Source organism: Rhinatrema bivittatum, chromosome 18 (assembly GCF_901001135.1).
Source record: "Rhinatrema bivittatum chromosome 18, aRhiBiv1.1, whole genome shotgun sequence".
Classification (NCBI taxonomy): domain Eukaryota; kingdom Metazoa; phylum Chordata; class Amphibia; order Gymnophiona; family Rhinatrematidae; genus Rhinatrema; species Rhinatrema bivittatum.
The window spans coordinates 44,523,241-44,548,778 of NC_042632.1; the positions used below are offsets into that span (position 1 = coordinate 44,523,241).

The window sequence follows — 25,538 nt, forward strand, 5'->3', positions numbered from 1 at the left end:
CCAAAGAAGAGAGCGCTGTTCTGGAGCCACTGCCAGGGGGTGCATGATCAAGAACCATATATGTTACATTCTGATATCTATTAAAGCGTTTTGCTGGATACTTAAGGAAAAAAAAAAACATTGCTCTCAATTGTAATACTCTCTGCTTTAAAAGTAAATATTCTCTGCATTGCAGCAGCTTCATCTGGGAAAATTCTAATTTTGCAACTGAAAAACAAATCTCTCTGTTTGAAGAAAAGTTTCAGTATTCAATTAGGGTTGGGTTCCAACATCAGTTAAATGGCTATAGTTGCAGTTCCCACTTGTACTGCTCCAGATGATTCTAAGAAATCAGTAAAATCTAAACTTCTTGATGAGACTGGCACCAAATCCTCATTTTCAGCCTTTCTTACATCACTTTTTGGAGGCGTAAAAAACAACAAAACCCTTTAGAGATAGGAGGAAGGGATTCCTACCAGGATGTTAAAAACCTCCAACAAACACTTTATAAAAAAAAAAACCTCTTTAGGAGGTAACAAGTCATGTTTGGAAAGTTGATCAGCCTTAAATACATAATTCTCAAAGGTTTCATTTCTTTGATGCAAAATAGTGTTATTTTTAAGGAGAGAGATTTGTTTGCTTTTAGTTGATTCACCTTCTGCTCCAAAGATGTAACTTTCTTACCAACTTCTTCCAATTCGTCTCACAGTCAGATAATCTCTTATTAATATTATGATAACCAGTAGTAGTCTGAGATAGATGTTTGGATAGCACCTTCCCTAACCAACCAGTCTCCAAAGAATAATCTTGTGGTCGCTCCAAAGCAAAAGGTACCTGTCCCCCACGTGTGACAGAAAATATTCCAGTAGGTTACAATCATTGTGTTTTGCTGCCCTCTGGTGGTTAGACATAGAAGTATATGCAATAGGCAATCATAAATAAGAGGTTGAAGGGTTGATGGTTGGCGCTACTGCTCACAAGTTTGAAACTTCTGCTAATTCAACCCCTTAGTAAATAAGATCTTATATTCAAAAAGGTCAGCAATGAGCACGCATTGAAACCAGTTCTGCCCGTCATTTCTAGGACATGTACAGTTTTAATGTGATGTGCATATGCAAATTCATGGATTCATTCCATTGCACACCTGCTAGTTTAAGCTACGAATATGCTGAATTAAATGCTAAGGAAGGACTGACTTCTGCTTAAGGTGCAGTCATGCACATTGAGTAAGGCAATTATAACAGAACTGTACATCCAAACTCCATATTTTCTATTTTTCACATATGTGCTTTTGAGACCTAAATATACAGTCTGACTGAGAGGGATGTGCACGGGCAAATACATTGTTTCAGTTAGTTCAGTCATTTTGTTTTGAAAAGTATATTATTTTTTTCATTCATTTTTTAGCATGTTTAATTTAAATTTTTTTACAACCTGGGTACTTTTGCAAATAAAGCATGCAGCGATTTTTTGGCACAACATGAATGACAAATGACATTTTGTTGCTTTTTTTGGTCTCATTTCAAATGGCTAATGACTCGATAATACAACAAATATCATTAATATTTTAATGTCATTTTAAAACAAACAGCACGTCCCAACCAACTGAGGAGTAGATATTGAGAGGCCAGGTGGCTAAATAACTTAGCTGGATATTCAGCGGCATGGCTGTGCCACTGAATGTCAGCATACAAACAGGATAAGTGTTACATGGCTGCTCAATAGCAGGTCTAGGCTTAGCTGCATAACTTATGCGGCTAAGTCCCAATACCACTACTTAGCCAGATAAGTTATCCAGCTAAGTAATGCTGCCCCAATCTGCCCACTGCCCGCCCACCTTTTATCCATCTAGATAGCCGGATAAGTGACTTATCCAGCTATTTAGTGGCCGCTGAACTTGACTGGATATTCACCAACTGCTAGATAGCCGGATAAGTCTTACATATCTGGCTATCTCTGGTTGAATATCAGCCCCAGATGGTTTAGTAATGATGACATACAATTTGTCTTGCTTCAGAAGTAGCAGCCTACTCCTTAAAGCAGCAGACTGAGAACCAAGGAAACCCCAGGGTTCATATCCCGCTGCTGCTCTTTGTGACCTTGGACAAGTCCCATCACTCTCCAGTTGCCTCAGGTATAACCGTAGGGGATCATTTGCTATGACTTTTCTCCCATTCTGTGCCTATGGGGAAAAATGCTTAGTAAATCAGGTGGTCCTTAGATTGAAAGCCCTCTGGGGACAGGGCTATACCTATTCTAACTAAATGTAATTTGCCTTGAGTTGCCAATGAATAAGTATGAATAAAAGCTAAAAAAGATAAATATATATGCCTAATGGAGTGCTAGCATAGAGTTGTCCAATGCACGTTTACAGCTGAGAGAAAGCCAGATCAGTGTAAAAAAACAAAACAAAACAAGAAACAATAAAATACAATTCTGTTGTTCCTATGGCTTTATGCTGGTGAGCTGCCATTGTGCATCACTGCCAAACAAGGTCTCTCCCTACTGGATGAACTAGATGATAATTTCTAATCTAAAATGTACAGATATAAAAATGATCATATTTTTATTGCACAATTAAATTCTCATTGCTTCAAATTGCATGCATAACCTTAACGTGGTCAAAAGACAGTTTATTAAAATAAGTTTCCATAAGCTAGCCTCCACTGCAGATCACCCGTCTAATGATTTTCATCCATTTTTGCCTATTGAGTTTTTTTTTGGTTTTTTTTTCAACCCTGCCCATCTTTACCCATGTTATTCTAGAAGGAATAAGAAGCCACCAGGCTCTTTCTATATTCATTTCATTGTACTGGGCTTTTTCCCCAGAGGTCAAATGACTGCATGGTAGCCATGCTGGTTGCGGATATACATTTTAGGTCCTGTACGGTTTTAAAAACAGATAAATCCAGATGTTCTCAAGACTATATCTTATGCAGTTTAATGGATATTGGGAATTATGCAATGTGTACGCTGTAAAGGCAGTTTAGCGCACCGAGTCAAAATGTGTAAACTGCATTAGGGACAGTATGACATTCATGAGTAATGATGATTAGGCTTATCTGTATTTTAAAACCAAAACTTCTAAACTTAAAAAGAAATAATTTCATACAGAATGGATTAAAAAAAAAAAATCTAGGTGGAAATTTAAGATTACTTTCAATAAAACATTGTTTTCTGGGTCAGCCTTATGGCTCAGATAGCAGTAGTATTCATTCGTTGAGACATGGTGGATCTGATTGAGTTTGGATCCTGTTTGGGTCTCAGTGTTCCATGGAGGGGGAGGTGCTTAAGCCAGGGGAGGGACAGGAGACAGCTCAGAGGAGGCACCCTCACCCCCAGCCACTCCTCTGGATAGAAGGGCTGAAGATGGAGAATAAGGGGAAAAGAGCAAAAACAAAAATGCATTGTTTTTCTTTACAAAAAATATATAAAATAAAAACTGAAGGCTAAAAGAACATGGTAATTAGGCCTTATAAGCAGGGAAGGCGTGTTTATAGCGAGTTATTTCATATATCTTATTTTAGGTCTTATTAAAGGATTGGAGTGTCATTTGCAATATGTTCCTATGTCACAGGACAGTATCTTAGAAAGACAATTCAACCTCACCAACTAGAAAGGAACTTGCATGCAAGCCCTAATTCTTGGAGAAAAATCATTTTCAATTAAAAGGTTTTCTAGAGTGTATAGTTCTAGATTTTAGCACTGTACAATTTCTGGGGACATTCCCATCTTGCAGACTCAAAATTGAGTATGAAGTTGCATTTTAAGAATGGAGTAACTTTTTTTTTTTTTTTGGTCACCTTAATTTTCCTCTTTGACATTATATATCAACGCACAGTTTCTCTATTTTGTCACTTCATGGTTCCTGTACAATATTGTAAAACAATCTCTCTTTTTTTTTTTTTTTTTTTTTTTGTTCAATGTAAAACTTCTTTTATTCTGTTCTATGTAAACCGCTATTTGTAGCGATAGTTACTGTTCTTTGTGAACCGGGGTGATATGTATATTATACAGGAACCTCCGGTATATAAATTAATTTAAATAAATAAATAAATAAATATGATGAAACTTGGAGCCCTGATAAAGACATTGCTATGGTTCTGCGCAGGTTTCTTTCTACTGTCATTCCTTATTTCCGCTGTACAAAACAAACTCTTCTCACTTTTTTTCCCAACCTCATCTTTCCTGTGACTCATTCTCCTGGCTAGATGGCTTTTCCACGCCTCAATCATGGATTTCTCTCTAATGACCAACATGTCTTTAACCGACGAATCCTTAAGGTAGATTGATGGCAATCTGTTGTTTCTGGTTTCTAATGCTAGCGTCTGACTTTTCCTGCACCGCTGGAGTCCTGACTTTGGAAGCCAAAGTTTGAATTAAAATCGTGTAGCATGTAACCAGCTAGTCATAGAATGCAGTTCCAGCAGCGCCTTAAAAAAAACCAAAAAACACCTCTTATTTTATGTTCTAGGGAAAGGGATAAAAGGCTACTGCTCCACCTTGATGTTGCAGTATTTATAATGCAGCTTTTTTATGTGGTTTATATTTTTGAAACTACATTAAAAAAAAAAAATCAGAAATGGCAGGCCCTGATTTTCCAAAGCTTTCTCCCAATCTGAATATGATTAAAAAAAAAAATTTAGTACATCAGTCCCATAGTCATGGTTAAAACTGTGGACTGACAAGACCATACATTGCAAGTAAGTTTGTTTTCTGAAAATTGGATTCCCTCCTTGTAAATATAATTTTCTGGACCTTATATTTTTTAATTGGCACAACTGCATCCTCAGCCTCAATGTTGCCATATCATTAAGGCAATGATAAGGCAAGAATCCAGGGCACTATTTTTATATCAGGTATGGGTGCAAGCTGCACGTTTTCCCCGATAGTTTCACAACAACTGGGTTTCCTTTCAAATATTTGACTAATATTCCAAAGGAAAGCTGAGAACAATATGCTAGAAGTGCTTCTGTCTTTCTGCTATATGCGTTTTGGTTTTGTATGCTGTGCAGCATGGTTTAGAGTTTTGTCTTTGCATTGAAAAATATTGTTTAAACTTTTTTTTTTTTTTTTTTTTAACAGGGTGATCAAGGTCAAGCAGGATCTCCTGGTCTACCTGGTCCTCCAGGCCCACCAGGTGCCAGAGGACCCCCTGGAGACACAGGCAAAGATGGCCCAAGAGGACCACCAGGTCAACCTGTAAGGAATGTTCTTCTTAAGTAAAGTCCAATAGCAATCTATGTTAGTCTAGTTCAAAAAGTTGAGTTCACTCATCACAAAACAGAGGGGAAAGAGAGAGTATGTGGCAGCATCCAATAAACAAGTGGCACTTCAAATTGATGTGAGGCTTAGTAAAGATATATATTTTCTTAAAATAGGCTAGGCATCATCCTCCTGAGCAAGCAGTGTGCCAGACACAACATTTCTGATATTTAGAGCATCAACATGTCTCATTATGGGGACATCACCCAGTTGGATCTCACAAAGGTATACTTTTAAGTACTTCAGTGGAGCTGCAAATGAAGACTTCGGATGGACATCTTAAAGCAAATGATGGGTAGTTTACATTATATTAGATAAGGCCCATCTTTTAACAGAATGCACAACTCTTCACCTTAAGTGTCTTCAGAATGCCAAGTGCAGCTGAAGACTTCTTTTATAAACTGCTTACAGTTTTAAGTCAGTACTAAACAGCTTCTGAAGCTTGGGCTGCATCACACATGTCTCAGAATGGAGTTCAGACATTTCTGTTAATAACCAAAAGTTGTGTGCTCATATGCCAAGTTTATGCCTATTCTAATATGCAAGAGTCCGAGCTTAAACCTTGAAAATCATGGAGAAGCTGAAATTCAGCCTTAAATATGGCAGCTGCTGTTACTTACCCATGATTCTTTGATGCACTCCAAAAAAACAAAATACTTTAGCCTAAGGTATTGCAAGTGACTGGCTAGAGATTTTCATCTACAAAGAACAATAACTGTGACACTAAGTGTGAAAACAGTGCCGCCTTCTGCTTCTCATGTAGTCTCTCTGCCAGGTTCAAGAGTTAATTTATCATGCAACGTGCCTTCTGTTGACCTATCATCTATTTTTTTTTTCTTGTCACCCACGTCATATATGCATCAGACCAGTTTTAAATGATAGATGTACATTGCTAGCCACCCATAAGGAAAATGTTTGTATTTCTATGGTCAGTAGTATTTGGCCACACCCTAAGACGTGATAGCAGATGAAAACCTCATGGCTCATCTTATCTTTGTCCATTTTGACTTCCTGTTGTAATATCCCAGACTCTTCATGAACTCTAACTTCTCGTTCACTTCCCCACAAGTCAGGAGAATGGCATCAGTAATGGTACCCAGTCCTACCAAGCATTAGTTTCCAACCACTTCCCTGGCTAGCCCTGTTTCTTAGTAATTCTGTTTGTGGATATTCTCTTCTCATGTATGCTGTGATGTAAATTTGAAGATATGTAGTCCACAGGGAAACACCAATTAGTTAATAACTGCCCTGCAGTAATTTCTCTGTCAGGGATCAGTTTGAAGAATTACAGAACCACTACCACAGCTGTAATACACCTACACCCTGTCTCTTCTGTGTATATGGATGAAATAGATTTTAAAAGGGGTTTTCATCAGACAATGGCCTGTTTGAAAGTGCGGGGACAACGTGCTTTAGGTGGTTGCTTGTCCAGACCTTTAGTAAGTGTGAAAAATTGTCTGAGTTATGAACCTCACCCTCACCACAGCTGGAGTCAATGAAGAGAAAAATTAGCCAGGAATAGAGAACAAAGAAAGCCTTTCCAGGACGCTGACCTACTAAAGCAATTCCACCTGGCTGCAATTTCAGCTCCATTGAAATTCTTCACTGGCGGTAGCAAATGCGGAGTGGACGTGTGCTGCGTTTTCATCTCTGGCTTGATGGGTTTTCAATGGTCAGTGTACCACCAGTGTTCAGCTTGAAAGAAATGGAAGAGAAATTACTTCCTGAAAGGGAGATGATGAAGTGGAGTGTCAGCCACCGCAAAGTTTAACCGAAGTTCAAGCAAATTGCAACTACATTTACATCACCATGCAGATGCCTGACCTTTTCACTGGCACCTGCATCTACAATAGGACTGCAAACATCCCCAGTGCAGCGTACAAATAGACACTACAGCATAATCGTAGGTTGTGCAGCTCTTACTTTTCTACAGATATCTCTGAAATACTGAGCTTTATTGCATCATATAACATATGCAAATTGTGATAGTCTTCCAAAACAACCCACCCAGCTGCAAAGTCCTCAGCTGCTTTGCACCTACAGACTGTGCATGGATTTTCAAAGGGAAAGCCCAGGTGTACTTTTCCTTTGAAAATTGCCCATGGGTACCACTGGCCTGTGGACTTTCCATCTGCTTTTTATGTGGGTTGGATTTTGCTGGGAAACAGCATGCATGCATTTAAAAATGCAACGTGCGCACATGCTGTTTCTGTAAACATGCTCCCAGGAATATCTTCCTCTTCACCCGGTTAAAGCCACACATGCTGTCGAACCCTACGCATACTTTTAGCAAGCTTAAGGGCGGGGAATTTTCAGATGTCCCTTTAACTCTGACCAGTGGCTTTTGAAAATTGGTCCTCTGTAAGCACAGAAAATGCGGCGATGGAAGCTCAGTTAGCCTGTACTGTGGTGTATCTGCCCGGCCCGAAGTGCCAGTAATAAATAATTCGCAACATCCCACCCCACCCCCAAGGCAGTCTCCCTGTTCTCGCACTTTTGGCCATCAAATCTACTGGGCCATTAGCTCACTGCAGGTCTGTGCCAAACAAATCAGAAGTCAGGCATGATGACCATCTTTCTCAGAACATATTCCTCTTATAACTAATTGGACGAATGTCTGTGAAACCTGACCCATAGAAGTACTGCTCTTTAAAAAAAAAAAAAAAAATTACTTTAAAAAGAATGTATATACTGAAAGCAATATTCCTGTTCAATTTGCTATAACTATGCCCATTTGGTCACAATGCCCATTGCAGCAGAGTCTTTTGATTAACAAACACAGCAAAACACATCTCATTGCTGCTAAAATGTGGTTTTAAAAACAAATTAAAAGCACTTTTCACAGAGACACCAGATTACAGCCTTAGTACGGTCTAAACAAAATATTGCCAACAGCCAGAAATTACCAAGGCTAATAAAAGTTCAGAATAACATTAAGAAGACATCGCGTTGACTGATGCATTTTTATATAATGTGTGAGACAAGCCCTTTGTGAATTAGAACACATTCGTACAAGGGGTTTGTCCAAACATTTTTTTAAAATTACAAATTGAAATGAATCTATCCAAACTTGTTTCAGGTTTTGTTTTTTTTATTCCATCCTGTGAGGCTGTAGCATGGAGCACTCCTGGCTACAGGGCATATTTCAGATGCACGTATGACCACGTATTCCTATATAGTCTAGCTGACACTCATTTCATTTGGCAAAACAGGAGGAAAACAGCAGTGTGTGAGATATTTCATCATCTAGTTACAAGGCAGCTTGAGTTAATTTGTCTGTATGGATCTGCAGTATACATTTTGCTACAGCTTAATTACAGAACAGTCTTGCAAAAAAAAAAAAAAAGGTAGTTCATTGTTGAGAATGTTTAATATAGATTTGTTTGATTTTCAGCCATCTCCCCAATAAAATGATGGGATAGTACAGATCTATGCTTTAACTTTGTTTGCATGCCAATTAAATATTCAGAAACAAAAGTTGCTTAATTGTTTAACACTCTACATAAAATGTTAATTTCTCTAGGGTTTGCAAGGACAGTCAGGAGAGGATGGCATAATGGTGAGTATTCGTTCTGCCTGTCTGTCAGACTACAGCTACACTCTCACCAACTCTGCTAAGCAATCGCTTATGGACAGCACATTGAATGTGTGAATTTTTTTCAGTTTCTACCTTCATTGGCATCTTTCTGTGACCCTTATACACATCCAGAATTCCATTGAAGATAAATGTTGGGAAATACACTTGAAAAGCTTAACTAGGAATTTAGCTAGTCCTACCATTGCCTTGTCTCTTTTTCTTAGGAGTATTTTATTCTACAAAATATTTTTTTTGGCCTGTTTGTAAATTCTAGTCATGTATGGAACATAGTATGGTGAAATGGACCGAACTTTAATAAGTTACTTGGCCATTCCACTGCCTGTAAATATTCAGTTGAGAGATGAATGGAGGCTAAAATGAATACAAGACCAGTATCTGCTTGTGAGCAGAACAATATGATGTAAGTTGAGCTGAGTGGTCAAGTCCTCTTATTCTAGCTCTGTTGAGATTCCCATCTTCCAACGGGACAACCACATTATGGGCTAGATACACATCCTTAATTATTTGTACTATCCAAACCAGCAGGCAGGGTTGACAATTGACCATCGCTTTTTCGTATTCTGCAAAATTTACAAGCTAGCGACTAGCACAGTAGTCCAGATTTATTATGGGAGAATTGATGTCATGCTTCATTTTTAGTGAGTCTGTGTTCAGATTTAGAGGTTGATGTATGATGGTGCATCGATGTTCACAAACGTGTTAATGTATGCTGAATCAACAAATGTGTGCTATTCCATTTGATAATTTTTTCATGTTTGCTGTTAGTGCACATTGTTTAGCTATTACAATCACTACAAAATCTGTGCATGAATAGGTTCAGAGCTGCATGATTATGTAAATCAGCTCATTGTCTATGTTTACATATCAAAATAATGCACTCTAAATTGTATGATGACAATGCAGAGCAATTTACATGAGAAAATGAATTAGAACTCAGAGGTGTAGTTAATTTTTTGTTTTGTTTTGTGATGACAGCATTATTATTGAATGCATGCTATTAAAATGGGAATATAAAATAAGGATGATTGACTGAAATACAAATAACTTAAACCTACAGTTTATAAAAAAAAAAAAATTCATGCAGAATTATTCATCCAAAATAAAAAATAAATAAATAAATAAAAATCCAAAGTGTTATAGGACATAAAACACAACAAAAGAAATACCAAAATGCTGCAGCACAAAAGTTATTTTAAAATTCCTCTATGAGAAGAAATGTTCATTATATCCTAACATGTTTTTCTGATCAGAACGTCTTCTGGGACTATTCTATATCTTGTAGAGAAACTCCAAATGTTCCCACAAACAAAATGGTGGAAACAAAAAAAAACAAAACCCAGCTGAGATTTCATAGAACAAAGGTGTGTCACTTCCACAAGACAGCCTTCCCCTAAAATTCCAACAGGAAGCAAGACGGTGTCCTCCAACAGATCAAGATGGCTGTTTCCTCAAACCATATGCACTGTAGTAAACAACTGCATACAGCCCATCAGAATATCCCTCTGTGTATATGATCTGACTCACGAGCATAAGAATACAAACAGCACTCATCTTAGAAAACAAGCATATTTGCCACAACGTGCAATAGACCCATTATATCACAGCTTAGGACGGGGTAAGCAACTCTTGTCCTGAAGGGCCATAAACAGATCAGATTTTCAGGATATCTACAATGACTAGGTATGAGGTATATTTGCGATCACTGCCTGCTTAAATTGGACTTTACTGCTGGTGGCCTGGCGCTGGGCGCTCCACTTCAATAGATGGAGTCAGCTCTGCCTTCTTGGCCCCGTAGCCCAGTACTCTCTCAATCCTCCCATTGCCTACCATCATGTTCAGACTGAAGGCCATGCATGGGCTGATGCTGACTCTACAGTCCACTGCTACCCCCCACAGGTGTGGGTCCCCCCACCTCCCCACCGTGCAACTGCATGGTACACACACCCGCTGGTATCCAGCCTCCTCAGGAAGTCAACCCCTGTAATGGCCATTTTGCTTACCCTTTGAGAGCTGGGTTACTTGAATTTAAAACTACGTGTGGGAATAACAGTGTTCACTTCTAACTTTTGTTTCTTTTTCTGAAGAAAGATAATAAACTTCCCTTTTTTTTTTTCCCAAACAGGGACCTAGAGGACCCCCAGGGCTAAAGGTAAGCTTCACGATGAATTTTGACTCTGCAATATCCTCCTAATCCTTTTGAGCTTCCAGCTGAATCAGAACCAGGGCCGAAATATGGCATATTGAGCTTTCATTCACAACTACCTGGGGATTTTTCTTGTATTTTATGTTCACTGTGAGTTTAATATGGTCATTGCCGTGATGGTCCTCTGCTAGGGGGCCATACACTAGGGTTCCCTCCAGAACCTGCAATCATAAGTCCTAAATGTATGTATTTATTTATTTATTTATTTATTTATTTAAGGTCTCTTATATACCGATATCCGTTCGCACATCGTATCGGTTCACAAAGAACAAAAACTTTTGGGCAGCGCCCTTACATAAAACCGAAATGCAGACATTGGGTATCATCACTGGGTGTTAATTGACTCCCCTCCTGCCTCCCAGCCCCAGCTGAACTGGGGAGCAGAAAAGCTGAGCTGGGAATTGAATCCAGGTTCTTCCACGTGGCTATGCCACTAAGCCACCAGTCAGCCCATAATGAAATCATTTTGGGGCAATTTTTTAACATTGTGCATAAATTAGCATCCATTATGTATCCATCTTACAAATTTCATGTCACATGCTTTGTGCTCTTTTGTTGGAAAAGCATGATATAAACTGATAATATTGCCTTTTTTTTAAAAATGTGATCACAAGAAAGATGTGCAGTGCCATCTCTTTAAACAGTTTGTTATCTTTGGCATAGCTAACGTAAGATTCAAATTTAATTTTAAGGCAAATGTACCTTCTTTGTTGTCATGTTGCCATAAGGTGGTACTCATCTCATATGAATTTATGCTGACATTAAGAAGTAAATCTATGCATTAAGATTTATATGTCTGATTTCATGAGCTTTTATAAGAAAATTGCTTTAACTTTTCGTAGTTTATCTGAAGATAAATTTTTTGTTCTTGTTTTGCAAGGGTGAATCTGGTGGTTCAGGAAAACCAGTAAGTTATTTTGTCAATATTGTTCTTTTTCTAGTGTCTGTCAGCAAAAATAACCTTGTTTTGTAAAACACCTTGATGCATTATGCAAAGGGCAGTCTATCAAATTGTCAAACTAAACATTTGAAAACAAGGTAGGGCCTTCCTTGTTTTCTCAATACCTCTTGCTCCTGCATCTCCCGGAAGCTAAAACAGCAGTTAACCAGTTCCAAAACCAGAGAGTATTCAGTGTCTACTATTTTAGAGGGTATTCTTTAAAAATCAGACTGAGGTATGAGTGTGGGTAAGGGGCAGCTAGCGAACCCTGAAATTGGAGCTTCATTAAATTAGCAACCCGAAATCAAAGAATCCTGCAATAATATCTTCACCAGTACATGTTAAGATTCTGCAAATGGCCTGTGTATGATAGCATCTCTTTAAAAAAAAAAAAAAAGACCAGGAGTAGTATGAGTTAAGACTTGGGGGCTGATGCAATATCAAGCATTTATTTATTTAGAAACTTTTAATATACCGATGCTCAAGATAAATATCTTATCGTACCGGTTTACAGCATAACAGGGGATAACCAAACGAGTAGGAAGAAGTTACAAAAAACAGGGTGTTGCAATTGGAGACAAGAGAGCAAGGAAGAATAGGCTAAACATAGTGTTAATACAGTGAAACAATAATTCGGTTATAAACTTAACTTGACAAGTAACCAAGTAGGAGATCAAACAACAGTTAGTTCTTCGGGGTGCGTAAATCTACACAGGATTGAAGGGGGTGGTGATGAGGTTGGAAGGGAAATGATGGGGTCAGGGCGGGGGGGGGGGGGGGGGGAGAGGAAAAAAAAAAAAAAGGTTAGCAAAATACTTCCTACATTAAGCACCATCTGACACAAATATTTCTCTTAAGATATTTGAAATTACTTTTCAGAATTAAGAAAGAACAAAAAAGACCGAACGTGTGTGTGTCAGCAGAAGGGGGGATGTTCTCGCCTAAGAGAAAATCTCCCCTCCTCCTAGCTACGGTGCCACGTTAATGCTTTCAGACGTGTTGGCTTCTCACCCAGTGAATTGGCCAGAATAAAAACAGATTAGAAATGGGCATAGGCGATTATTCTGGAAAGAGCCACACTTCCCCGTACTCGCATTAATCAGTGCATTGGTTATTTCACTTGCAGCAGAATTTTAACCATGCATTTAGATAATCTGTAAAATCAAATTGTTCTCTACAGAGAGAAAGATAGGCTTGCTGTTTTTCTGCAGCCACTGAATTTGTATTAGTGTTTTACATGTCACCTTATTCCTAATTAATGCTACTATGTCTTCAGGGTGAAGATGGCACTCCAGGGCAGCCAGGACCCGAAGGACCAGCAGGAGTGAAGGTACCGTGTGTATCAGCTTCGTGGTAGTGATGGTTATTATGCAGGCCAAGCAAACGGATATCTGATAACAGAGAAAACAGGGGGAGCCCTCTTGGTTCGCTTTCCTGTAAATCTCGAGTGGTTTCATAAGCACAGATGGCAAAGCCGATCTCGTTTAGTAAAGCTCACTGCGGTGCCGCCTCAGGTCTTACATAAAACCGCCTCACCTGAATAATGGCAGTCGAAAAGCAAGTTTAGTTTAAATTGCTTCAACCTGCAATAAGATAATTGTGCATGGACATAGCAAGCCTCCCCTTCTGTTTTTTATTTACCGGTTACAGTACCTGCAGCGTCTGGAGGGCCATGGTTATAATGAAAACCTTACGGAGAGAATGACTGTATTTTAGAGATAAAAGGTGTTATTTGGCAGAGATTTCAGTGTCTCTTGGGGCTTGTGGTTAGCAATCTCACATCCTTATAGGGGTAATTCACTGGGCAGAATGATAGCATCCCACATAAGACCAAAGGCAGGTGTTTTAAGTAATTTTGAGATCTATGGGTTTCCTCTCTTCTCTCCTTCATCTGTGATTTTATTTATTGCTGCCCGCATACGTTTCCAAAATAATTCAAAAGAGTGGGCAATTAAGAAAAACTGGCTGAATAGATTCCCTTGGCAGTTCCATGTTTACGTAGCTCTCGTTATTTCTTTTTGAACCAAGTCTGTTAGGTTTTAAAAATAAGTGGCTAGGTTTCAAGTTAATCACGTCCTTTTTTTTCTTCTTCTTTTTTAAACTTCCAGTTCAATTTAATAAGCCTTCATTCAAACTACCTGGTGATTCCCCCCTTCCCCCCCCCCCTTTATAAATCCCTTTCCCCTCTCTAGCACAGCCACAGCACCTCCTTGACCAGCGGGTCAGACTGCAGCCCCTTTCAGAACCTGGTGCACATGCACCCGCAATCTTTGGCCACCAGGTGGTGGTGGTGTACAACGGCTGAGGCTCCGTCCTCCCCCAGGAGCAGGGAAACACAAGTACCCCAATTGCCAGGCTGGGATCATGCACAGAATTAGGTCATGTTGGCACATGACTGACTCATATTTCACCTACCTCAAATTTCATAAAAGATTATGGCTGAATAGATATTTGAGCTCTTATGCTGGGCTGTTGAGTAGGACTCCTTCAACAGAATCTGGTGTTATCTACTGTGTTTGAGAATTAAACTCTATCTATGGCTTTGAGTAATGAGTAGATGTGACTCGGTTATTTACACTTTCGAATAACAGAAGGATTAGGGGGCACTCCATGAAGTTAGCAAGTAGCACATTTAAGGCTAATCGTAGAAAATTATTTTTCACTCAATGCACAATAAAGCTCTGGAATTTGTTGCCAGAGGATGTGGTTAGTTCAGTTAGTGTCGCTGGGTTCAAAAAAGGTTTGGATAAGTTGTTAGAGGAGAAGTCCATTAACGGCTATTAATCAAGTTTACTTAGGGAATAGCCCCTGCTATTAATTGCATCAGTAGCATGGGATCTTCTTAGTGTTTGGGTAATTGCCAGGTTCTTGTGGCCTGGTTTGGCCTCTGTTGGAAACAGGATGCTGGGCTTGATGGACCCTTGGCCTGACCCAGTATGGCAATTTCTTATATTCTTATGTTCTTAAGCTAAAATTAAGCATATAGAGGGAGTAACCATCACAAACTATCTACCATTGATACAGAAAAGGTGTAGCAAAACATCATCGTCCCAAGACAGAGTTAATGCATAGTTATGCTTTGCATGATGTATCTTTTTGTAAAACAACATGCTTTATGATTTTCATGTGATTAAGGTTTACTTTCTAGGATAGCTGATCACAGTCTGTGCTCAGAGGTCAGGCAAAAATACCTTTGCTAAATTTGAGGTGCCTGGTCAATGAATGTGAAAGCAGATGGTGTGAGCAGGGCCAACCCTGGGGGGGGGGGGGAGGGGTGGAGTAAATTGCCTGGAGAGAGGCATCCCACATGAGGTTGAAGAGTAAGGAGATGGGGTGGGAGGTACTGTGGGTATCGAGAGATCCCCCATCTCAATCTCTGGGGGGGGGGGGCTTTCTCTCTCCACTCCTCCCACCCTCAACATCTGGAGATTGAGAATGGGGGAGCTCTCTATACCTCTCCTGTTCCCAGTGATGTCAGTGGTGGCTAAGATTCCCTCAAACACCACCCCCATCACCTCAGTTCATACCCCACACCACATTCCTGAGTCCCAAATATCCTTGCAAACACCTAAGCCCTGTATCTTGAAGCATCTTGAAGGCTGCTCCTCCACTTCCCAGGGGCCTCTCCCTCACCTCCCTCTGTGACCCAGGCAGCAGGAGAGCAAGGCTAGCGGGTCCAATGCTTCTAGCCCTCTCTCCTGCAAGTAAGATCAGCTGATTGAGTGCTAAGAGAAGTAGAGGAACCAATGGCAGCAGACGTGAGTTTAAAGCTCTGGACCCCACTGGCATGGCTGGGATGCAGATGTCTCTTACCTCCATGGGCCCCATGGCCCAGGACAGGCTATGGAGGAAGAGGAGGAGCAGCAGTTGCCACCTTGGGCCCATGGAAAAGGGGCATGGCCTGAGCATGTGATGCCCGGATGCCCAGGACCCTGATCAATTGCCCTAATTTGCCCACCCTGCCCTCCAGAGACAGCCCTAGCAGTGCGATAATCTATACAAGCCGGAGTTTCAAAACCATAGCGAATTACAAATGTATAATGCTAATTGTTTTATTTTCAGGGAGAGAAAGGAAGTGCAGGTCCCGCAGGAGAGAATGGAAGAGAGGGATTGCCTGGAGCAAAGGTATAGTCAATACAGACAGATCACGGAAACATAATGTTAGGAATTCCTCATTCTCAAAGGCACTTTGCTCATTACTTGCTCTTGTTAATTCACCTTTGTTCTTGGAGACTGGAGTAAGTTGGAAAAGACCATGTTCTGATTGGTCCATTCTCAGTTTTTCACAGCTAGCCAGGGCACTAAGTGCAGTGGGACTTTGATTCAGTAAATCCCAGGTGCACAGATGTGGATAGAGCGAGCCATAGTGAAAAGGGAGACCTTAACCAAAGCCTGGACCCCTTGGCAGATCATTCACTGTTTTGTGATCAGAGTTCTAGTAACCATATACTGTACCTGGAGAAAACCGGAATCCTCCCAGCTTGTGTGCAATACCTTTTATTAGACCAATGTTAAAAAAAAAAAAAAAAAAAAAAAAAAGGTGGTAACACTTGAGCTTTTGAGATGAAAAGATCAAAAGCTTGTATATTATATCTTTTTGTGATGGTGCAATAAAAACTATCACAATCTGTCAAGATATCTGTTTGTATTGAGATATTCCACTTCATTCAATAGCCATGGATTCTTTCATTTAAAAGTTTTGCTTCATAATGGGACCTGAAAGCAAACTTATATGGGTGAAAAGTTACTCTTTAAATGTTTCTCTCCAAAATCTCAGACAGAAAAGTGTAATAGCATGTAATTGCACAAACTTTTTAAGGACCTCGCTCCGTCCATGGTCAGAGTGAACAATTACTCTCCTATTTTGGGAAGCTTTAAAAATCTCAGATTGGGTATTTTTCTGTTCCTTGTGTAGAGTTTAAGATATTTTTTGACATACTTAATATCGGAAATGCATTTTGTTCACTTGAATGTAGATATATTTATGCATTTAGAAATTATCATTGATTTTTGCTGCATCTTATATCTAGGGCGAAAACGGAGAGAAAGGAGACGGAGTCATTGGATCTACAGTAAGAATTGATTTGCACCAACATGGACCTGCATGTTTGCCTTTGCTTCCTGTTCTTTCCTGTATCTAGCTTTCAGCTTTTCTGTGCAAATTGCATGTGAAAATTGCTTCTAAATGTATTTACTAATATAAAAGGGAAGATGCAATATGATTCAATCCAAGAATTTGATAGACAAAATTCTTACATCGTTGTTCAAGAATGGAAAGGAAGCACAATGGTATACCTAGATCACCTTTGGAATTCTAGTATTAAATGATGAAATTTCAGCAAAATTATAGCAACAACAAGTTAAAAAGTACAAAAATATACCCAGTTGTAAAAAGAGAGCACCAGAGAGGTTTCACAGTCCTTACTGTGCATTAAAATGTAAAGTATGATGTGAAAAGCCAGAATTCCATAATACTCAAGCTTAGTTGGAAGGAGAAAGAGAGAGAGAAAGAGCTACATGTAAAAAAAAACAACAAAAAAAACCCAACTAATTTCAATACAGAGAAGCAGTCAATTTAGTCTGTAGTAGCAAAAACAACACACAGGCTGGTCACACCTTGTAGACCAACTGAATCATGAGCTTTTGAGGATGAGTATGCTTGGTGAAATGCTTTAGGAGATGTGAAGGGGAGATGCATCTCACCAAAGTGACTCTTGTCCTCGAAAGCTCATGCTTCAATAAATCAGTTCATCTTTAAGGCACCACCAGTCTCTGCGCTTTTACAAATTTTGATTTTAACATAGCCATTGTCTCCTAAAAGCTGCTTTATTCAGCAACAAGAGGTACCCCCTTTGTTGTACAGATGATTTTGTGGAAGAGAACCTAGCAGGAAGTAAAAATTGAAATTTAAAGATGCACAGTTGTAGCATTGCAATAACCAGATGACCTGCAACCCCCGTGACAAATTCTAAAGATAAAGCTTGAGGTAACCTATTCGGAGCGGCAGTTACTACCCTTAACTAGGGATGTGAATCGTTTTTCAACGATTAAAATTATCGTCCGATAATGTTTATATCGTCTTAAATCGTTTTAGAACACGATACAATAGAAATTCTAACGATTTATCGTTAAAAATCGTTAAATCGTGTTAGTGCGCACTAACTCCCCGTTAGTGCGCACTAACTCGATTTAGTGCGCACTAACTGAAAATGATACAAATAAACACTTTCCAGGTCACTGAAGGTCAGTTAGGAATGAATATGTGTTCCTATTGGCTGGCTGCCCTCTTATCTATTGATGTTACCAAGGTTACCACTGAGGTGATGGTTGGGGGGATGGGAAATGGAACTGGAAACTAACGAACACCAACAGAAAATGAAACAAAGTGTTCACACTTCCCAGGTCAGTAAAGGTCACTTAGGAATGAATATGTATGTATGTATTCCTATTGGCTGGCTGTGCTCTTATCTATTGATGTTACCAATATGGTTGGGGGGATGTGAAATGGAAGCAGTTGGAAGCTTGACAAAAAAAGTAATGTAATGATCAGCACTCACCTGACTAGAACTTGTTTGTTTATTATTTTTGTTAGCAGGCACCTGAAATGCTAGTGCATGTTGAATTTGCCAATCACTGTGCATTTTAGAAAGGTGGTCCTGGCTGGAACTGTACACAGTTCAAATATATGTAATTGATTGTTGGTAAGTGTATTTTTTAAGTAGCCACACTGGCACCAGTATGTTTACTTTTCCTCCTACTTAACTCACTAGCTCAGCTTTGTAAGAAGGGCTTCTCTGCTTGTGTGTTGTTTTTGTTTGGTGTGAGGAGAGCAGAAACATCAGATCTTTATTCAATCTACTACAGTCATCTCTTACAGTGCCCTATCCCTATTAATACCAGGAGTGTTGTGATCTTCCTGCACACAGTGCCCTAACCCTGATACCAGTCTGAGACAGCTCCCTCCCTGCATTACTAGTGAGAGGCTGGCTTCACAGACAGGGGGGAGCTGCCTGACCCTCACTCCTGACTTCCCCCATGTCCCAGCTAGTGAATGGTGTATGGGTGAGGGGGGGGGGGGAGGATGGTGAAGTCTGAGACAGCTCCCTCCCTGCATTACTAGTGAGAGGCTGGCTTCACAGACAGGGGGGGGAGCTGCCTGACCCTCACTCCTGACTTCCCCCATGTCCCAGCTAGTGAATGGTGTGTGGGTGAGGGGGGGGGGGAGGATGGTGAAGTCTGAGACAGCTCCCTCCCTGCATTACTAGTGAGAGGCTGGCTTCACAGACAGGGGGGAGCTGCCTGACCCTCACTCCTGACTTCCCCCATGTCCCAGCTAGTGAATGGTGTGTGGGTGAGGGGGGGGGGGAGGATGGTGAAGTCTGAGACAGCTCCCTCCCTGCATTACTAGTGAGAGGCTGGCTTCACAGACAGGGGGGAGCTGCCTGACCCTCACTCCTGACTTCCCCCATGTCCCAGCTAGTGAATGGTGTGTGGGTGAGGGGGGGGGGAGGATGGTGAAGTCTGAGACAGCTCCCTCCCTGCATTACTAGTGAGAGGCTGGCTTCACAGACAGGGGGGAGCTGCCTGACCCTCACTCCTGACTTCCCCCATGTCCCAGCTAGTGAATGGTGTGTGGGTGAGGGGGGGGGGGAGGATGGTGAAGTCTGAGACAGCTCCCTCCCTGCATTACTAGTGAGAGGCTGGCTTCACAGACAGGGGGGAGCTGCCTGACCCTCACTCCTCCGGGGTATTGTGATCTTCCTGCACACAGTGCCCTATCCCTGATACCAGGGGTGTTGTGATCTTCCTGCATGCAGTGCCCTATCCCTATTAATACCAGGAGTGTTGTGATCTTCCTGCATGCAGTGCCCTATCCCTATTAATACCAGGAGTGTTGTGATCTTCCTGCATGCAGTGCCCTATCCCTGATACCGGGATGTGTGCAAGAAGATCACAACACCCCCGGTATCAGGAATAGGGCACTGTGTGCAGGAAGATCACAACACCCCCAGTATCAGGAATAGGGCACTGTGTGCAGGAAGATCACAACACCCCTGGTATTAGGGATAGGGCACTGTGTGCAGGAAGATCACAACACTCCTGGTATTAATAGGGATAGGGCACTGTGTGCAGGAAGATCACAATACCCCTGGTATCAGGGTTAGGGCACAAGTTCTAGTCACATTGACTGATCACATTACTTGTTTTGTCAAGCTACCAACTGTTTCCATTTCCCATCCCCCATATACTATCAGTAGGAAACTTGGTAACATGAATAAATAAGAGGGCAGCCAATAGGAATACATATTCATTCCTAAACTGACCTTAACTGACCTGAAAAGTGTCAAATTGTATCATTTTCAGTTAGTGCGCACTAACTCCCAGTTAGTGCGCACTAACTCCAGTTAGTGCGCACTAATCGGAAAAAACGATTTTTAACGATTTTTTAACTAAAAAATCGTGCCTAAGACGATTTTCTTGCCCTGCCACACGATTTCTATCGTTAAGACGATATGGAAAACGATTCACATCCCTACCCTTAACAGGCACGTGGGGGTAACCGGTATGGTGCGGCAGTTACTACCCTTAACAGACACATGGGGTAACCTACATGGCAAATTGATGATTCAAACATTGGAAAATAGTATCAGATTTTATTTGTTTTGTTTCCAAGTGTTGCTTTTACTCAGAAAGTATTGAGATTGATATTTTTGTGTGTTCTCTACTTTTAAGACTATCTTTTTGGTTTTAATTTTTTTCCTGGTTATAAATGATAGCTGCAAAAACCTAAAGCTACAACTTTGGACTCTCTTGGAATTTCATCTTCTGGTCTTTAAGACGGTGGATAAGCAAATTACAGCAGAAACAAATATTTGTAATAGTATACACCAAGATTAGTTGAATTCTGGTAAAGATAAGGAGGTTGCATAAATGTAAAATTAAGAAAATGACCATAAACAGCTGCAGTATTTGTTACAATTACCACGACGAAGCGTGGTTTATAGCAGTTTTATCGTTAATCTTAAGAACCCTTGAAACTGGAATTCCTTCTGGTAGCTAAGAGCGTTGTGAAGACCCTGATTCGCAAGGGACTTTTCCCCTGTTCTGCATCTATGGGGAGAAAAGCTTAGTGAATCAGGCCCAGGGTGCCTTCTGCCAGGAAGCACTCGCGCTACGGTTTCTGGGGCATCCTGTTTTGCAGGTCTGAATACACTCCATTTGTGCCTAAAATGTCCACGTTTTTCTTTACCTCAAGGGTCTACCTGGCCAGAAAGGTGAACAAGGAGATACTGTAGTAATTGACTATGATGGCAGAGTTCTGGATGCATTTAAGGTAACCTTTTCAGGACGTGCCATTGGTTTGGCAGACCCGGGGAGCATGGTAGGAGGAGCAGTGCGAAGGAAAAAAAACAACCCTGTGTCTGATAGTCAACGTTCTTTTGTCCCTTTTTGGAATTCCGCCATATCGCAGAGGAGGGATATCATCAAGACCACCTCATGGATGATCAGCCCAAATTAGTAATACAGTGGGAAATAAATTTGGTTTTGCGTAAGGCCTTTCGTGCCAACTGCTTTCCAAAGCACGTTGCATATTGCAGAAAGTTCAACTACTACTAAAATTATTTCTAAAAGTGGAATTATACATTGGAATTATACTCTGCCTAAATGGTTTTCTGAAACATTGCTGAAGGTTGTCAGTGGCGTTAATTCTGCGTAGACTGTTTAGCAATGATATTTAAGCAGAACTGGAGAAAAAAAACACATTTATCTATCAAATTTATAGGCACACAGATCTCAGCAGATTACAATGTTACTACATGCATACATACCTCAATGCCCAAGCACTTCACTGCCTATTCTGCATCAGAACATGTCTGGGATTCTTCCATGATTTAAGCATTTTTCTAATTTATTTCTGCATTTTGAGGATAATTTTTGCTAATTAAAAATATTGTATCTTTACATGTGTGATATAGATATATAGAAAGATATATAGATAGATATTTCTGTGATTTAGGGCTGATTCACTAAGCTTTTTCTCAGACACAGAATGGGAGAAAAACCTTAGTGAACCATGCCTTTAGTATGGACACAATAAAGGTCCTTCTATGGACCCAGAAGATTTGTCTTATGCTAATGCTGGAGTGCACCTATTTCAATGTAAATCCTGTGAAAGAATTCTCTGCTCTCGAGAGTCTCCATAAGATAATATGTGTGAGTTCAGTGATCAGAGGATCTTGTATGCTCCAGTAAAAACAGAATTACTGTTTGGTGCTGATATAATTAAGAGATTATTAAAATGTTTCAACAGTCCAAGACTTTACTGCAATCTTGGCATAACATAAAATCATATTGCAGGTGGAGCAGCTACTACTTTATCCAGTACCCTAGGGAGAAATCACTCTAAAGTTCATAATATTCTGGATTAAAACATAGGAGGGGTAATTTTATAGTTCAAAGTGCGCAGTACACACAGACTTCAGCTTAAATTTTCAAAGCGGACTTACACCGCTTAAGTCCCCTTTGAAAATTAGCGGGACTGCGCGCACCTTAGAATGGCATAAGTGTGCACATTTGCACACGGTAGAGCTAGGATAGGCAACTACAGTCCTGGAATGCCTTATGCTACTCTGGTTTTCAAGATATCCACACTGAATATTCATGAGATGCATTTGCATGCACTGTCGTCTTTGCATCTCTTGCATATTTATTGTGATTATCCTGAAGACCCAACTGGCTCGCGACACTCGGACTGGAGTTGCCTACCCCTGTGCTAGGAGCGGGTATGAATGTCCATGCAAACATTTACATGCGTATTTTCGAAAATCAAAAGTACGTGCGTAAATTATTTCCCCGCTCCCAACTCCGCACTTGGGAATGTGTTTTTGAAAGACTCAAAATCACTTCTGCACGCACTTGTACGTTTACAACCTCTGATTAATTTGCAAACCTCCCATTTACACATGTAAAACTCTGTTTATAATGGTTAAATGTTTTGAAAAGTACCCCCACAATATCCAAGTAACAGATGAGGTTAACAAATAAATCCTTATTAGTTTGATTAGAGCTTTAGTGGTCCTAGTAAGTATAGCGATACATTTTGAATGTGTAATACATCTCTACTGATGACGAAAATAGTGAAAGAGAGAGAGTGGATCAGGGTTGGTTATTTTTTTTTTTTTATGTATGTATTTTTTCAGTTTATGTCCTGCTCTATCCACAGTTCTAGTTAGATAAAAAGTACATACACAAATAATATAAAGGCATTCAAGACAAATATACAAAATAATAACAGACTTAAAAAATCAATTAACCACAGATAAAAACCCAAAACAATCATATACATTCTAAAACACAAAAAACAGCTACAAGAATTTATATCTGGGATTTTTTATTTTTATTTTTTTCAGTTTTCTAAAACTAACCAATAACAAATAGGTTCATGTATGCGAGTTTGGAAGTTTAATAGGGCTTTTATGTAATTAGTGAACATAGAATTATAGTAATACTAAGTACAATGGTTAATAGGTGCTCAAAAACGTCAATCAGTATAATTATTTGAGAAGAAAAGAGGTTGATTTTTGACTTGACCACCAACCACTTGCTCAAAATAATTCTCAGCGTGTTTGACGTCTTCATCTGAGTTTAGGTGGGTATTGTTCAATTTCAATCTGGATTTTGAATACCACGACGTTTAATGGAATTCCTTACAAAATTGCAAAGAAGCCTTATCTGTTCGTGTCAATATAGGTTTACTTTTTTTTTTTTTTTTTTAAGACTAAATGATCTATTAATAAAATATTTGAACAAAAGACCTGCAAATGTAGTGTGCAACAGGTCTTTGGGGGTACACAATGCGGTGAGAATTATGCCTGCGGCATGCATGAGCTGCCTATAACAGGGAGCCATAGAAAAGATGCTGCCCATAACTCTCTTAACTTTTACACAGGGACACTGGGGCTAAGCTACATTTAGAGACTAAATAATTTCCTGCTGATGCTTGAACTGTTTTTAGAGGGTAGGCACTGAAGCTGCAAAATGTTTGTGGTAAAACCGTGATGTTAGAGAGGCATGGGTTCCCATGATGGCAATTCTTGCACTGAAATCATTTGAAAGGTATTAAGAAAAGGTCTGGAGTCTGTGCATTGCCATCGTAATCCCTCCTCACTGAGGTTTTTCTTGTGCGTATAATAATTAGTTAGTACATCTATGTTTTCCTATTTTGTTTTGGGGGGCTTTTTTGACCAGCTCAGATGCCAGCAGTGCAATACAGAAACCCCTCTTTCCTCAAGTGATTCAATATGAATTTATTCTATGCATGAACATAAATGTCCTGACTACATTTAATTATAATAATAATAAATGCTTTCAAGATTAATTTAGATGTGTTGTCATTAGCATTTGAATGAACTAGGTGAACTGATATTTTGTTTTCACAAATAAACGCCCTCATCATGAATGTTGCCAGTTCAGTTTTATGTTAGCGATTATGATACAGTGTCTGCGGGCTTATGCTTATTGTTTGCTAGCAAACCTCTCTTTTCGCTCTGCACGCGCACCGTTGACCGAGCCTTGGAATGGCTGTGCCTTTATAATGCCGCTTCAGCAGTGGCCAAGTGTGATACAGGCTCCTTTCTAAATATCTGCTTCAAATACCATGAGTGATGATCAAGCGTTGGCATGAACATGGTCTGTGTGTCACGTGACTCGGCGGTACTGTCAAGCACGGATTATGTATTTTGGATAATTTAATCAATAAAACAAAATTTAATTGAGATTTCATTCCTCTGCCTGTCTCATTCTTGAGCAGAAGCTCCTCTTAGTTATTTGAGGGTCAACTTTCAAACTGCCCGTGCTGGTGCCGCGGACCTTGCCCCTAATTTTCAAAGAATGCCCTGGGTATAACGCTCCCGCAGACTACTGCATCTGCTTTTTGTTTGGGTAAAACCTCTATGGGAAATAATATGCATAGATTTGTGAAAATTACATTCCAAGTTATTTTCTTACCATCCAAAATATGGCCACCCAGGAACCTCCCCCCCCCCTCCCCACCCCCCATCCGGGTTAATGTCCGCATGCAGTAGACGCCTTGCGTGTGTTTTTTTGCCAGACTAAGGGATGGCAAGCGTCAGCCAATCAGTTTCCCTTGGGTAAATTACTGGATGCCCTTGAGCCCACAGGCCCAACAAGCCAATTTTCAAAGGGAAACTCCTTGCTCAGTTTCCCTTTAAAAATCCTGCAGCCGGGTTGGGACCGCGGGGAGTCTTAACCCCCATGCGCGGGATGAGGAATGTGTGGGGGGTTTCATACTTAAAGGGGGGGGGGGTGCCCTAGTCCCATTTTTCCCCCACTTGGGCGGAAGAAGGGGAGAACGATTTTCAAAGGCGTCTGTCCCCAGTTCGTGAACAGCCCATGTACTTGCAAAATCCTTTTTTGCAAATGATTCCCTTGGTGTCACGTTTCTGTCAGAAACGGTTCTGCGTACCTGACAGTACTGTACAAGGTCATGGGGTAACCTCTGGGATGGAGGCTTAGCTTAAAAGATGTGATTA

The 25,538-nt window shown here is 40.2% G+C and overlaps 1 protein-coding gene across 9 annotated transcripts in view; it reads left to right on the plus strand.

Moving 5' to 3' along the window:
• The window catches only part of COL23A1 (collagen type XXIII alpha 1 chain), a 381,168-nt gene that overhangs the window by 335,586 nt on the left and 20,044 nt on the right, over positions 1-25,538 (plus strand). For 6 of the 9 annotated variants that reach the window (XM_029583497.1, XM_029583495.1, XM_029583496.1 and 3 more), the window contains 9 exons: positions 4,191-4,262; positions 5,065-5,181; positions 8,768-8,803; positions 10,965-10,991; positions 11,926-11,952; positions 13,262-13,315; positions 16,048-16,110; positions 17,016-17,057; positions 21,242-21,319. In XM_029583497.1, the coding sequence (XP_029439357.1) occupies positions 4,191-4,262; positions 5,065-5,181; positions 8,768-8,803; positions 10,965-10,991; positions 11,926-11,952; positions 13,262-13,315; positions 16,048-16,110; positions 17,016-17,057; positions 21,242-21,319 (516 nt within the window). The remainder of the gene's footprint in view (positions 1-4,190; positions 4,263-5,064; positions 5,182-8,767; positions 8,804-10,964; positions 10,992-11,925; positions 11,953-13,261; positions 13,316-16,047; positions 16,111-17,015; positions 17,058-21,241; positions 21,320-25,538) is intronic. The other 3 variants (XM_029583502.1, XM_029583499.1, XM_029583501.1) reach the window with 2 other exon arrangements.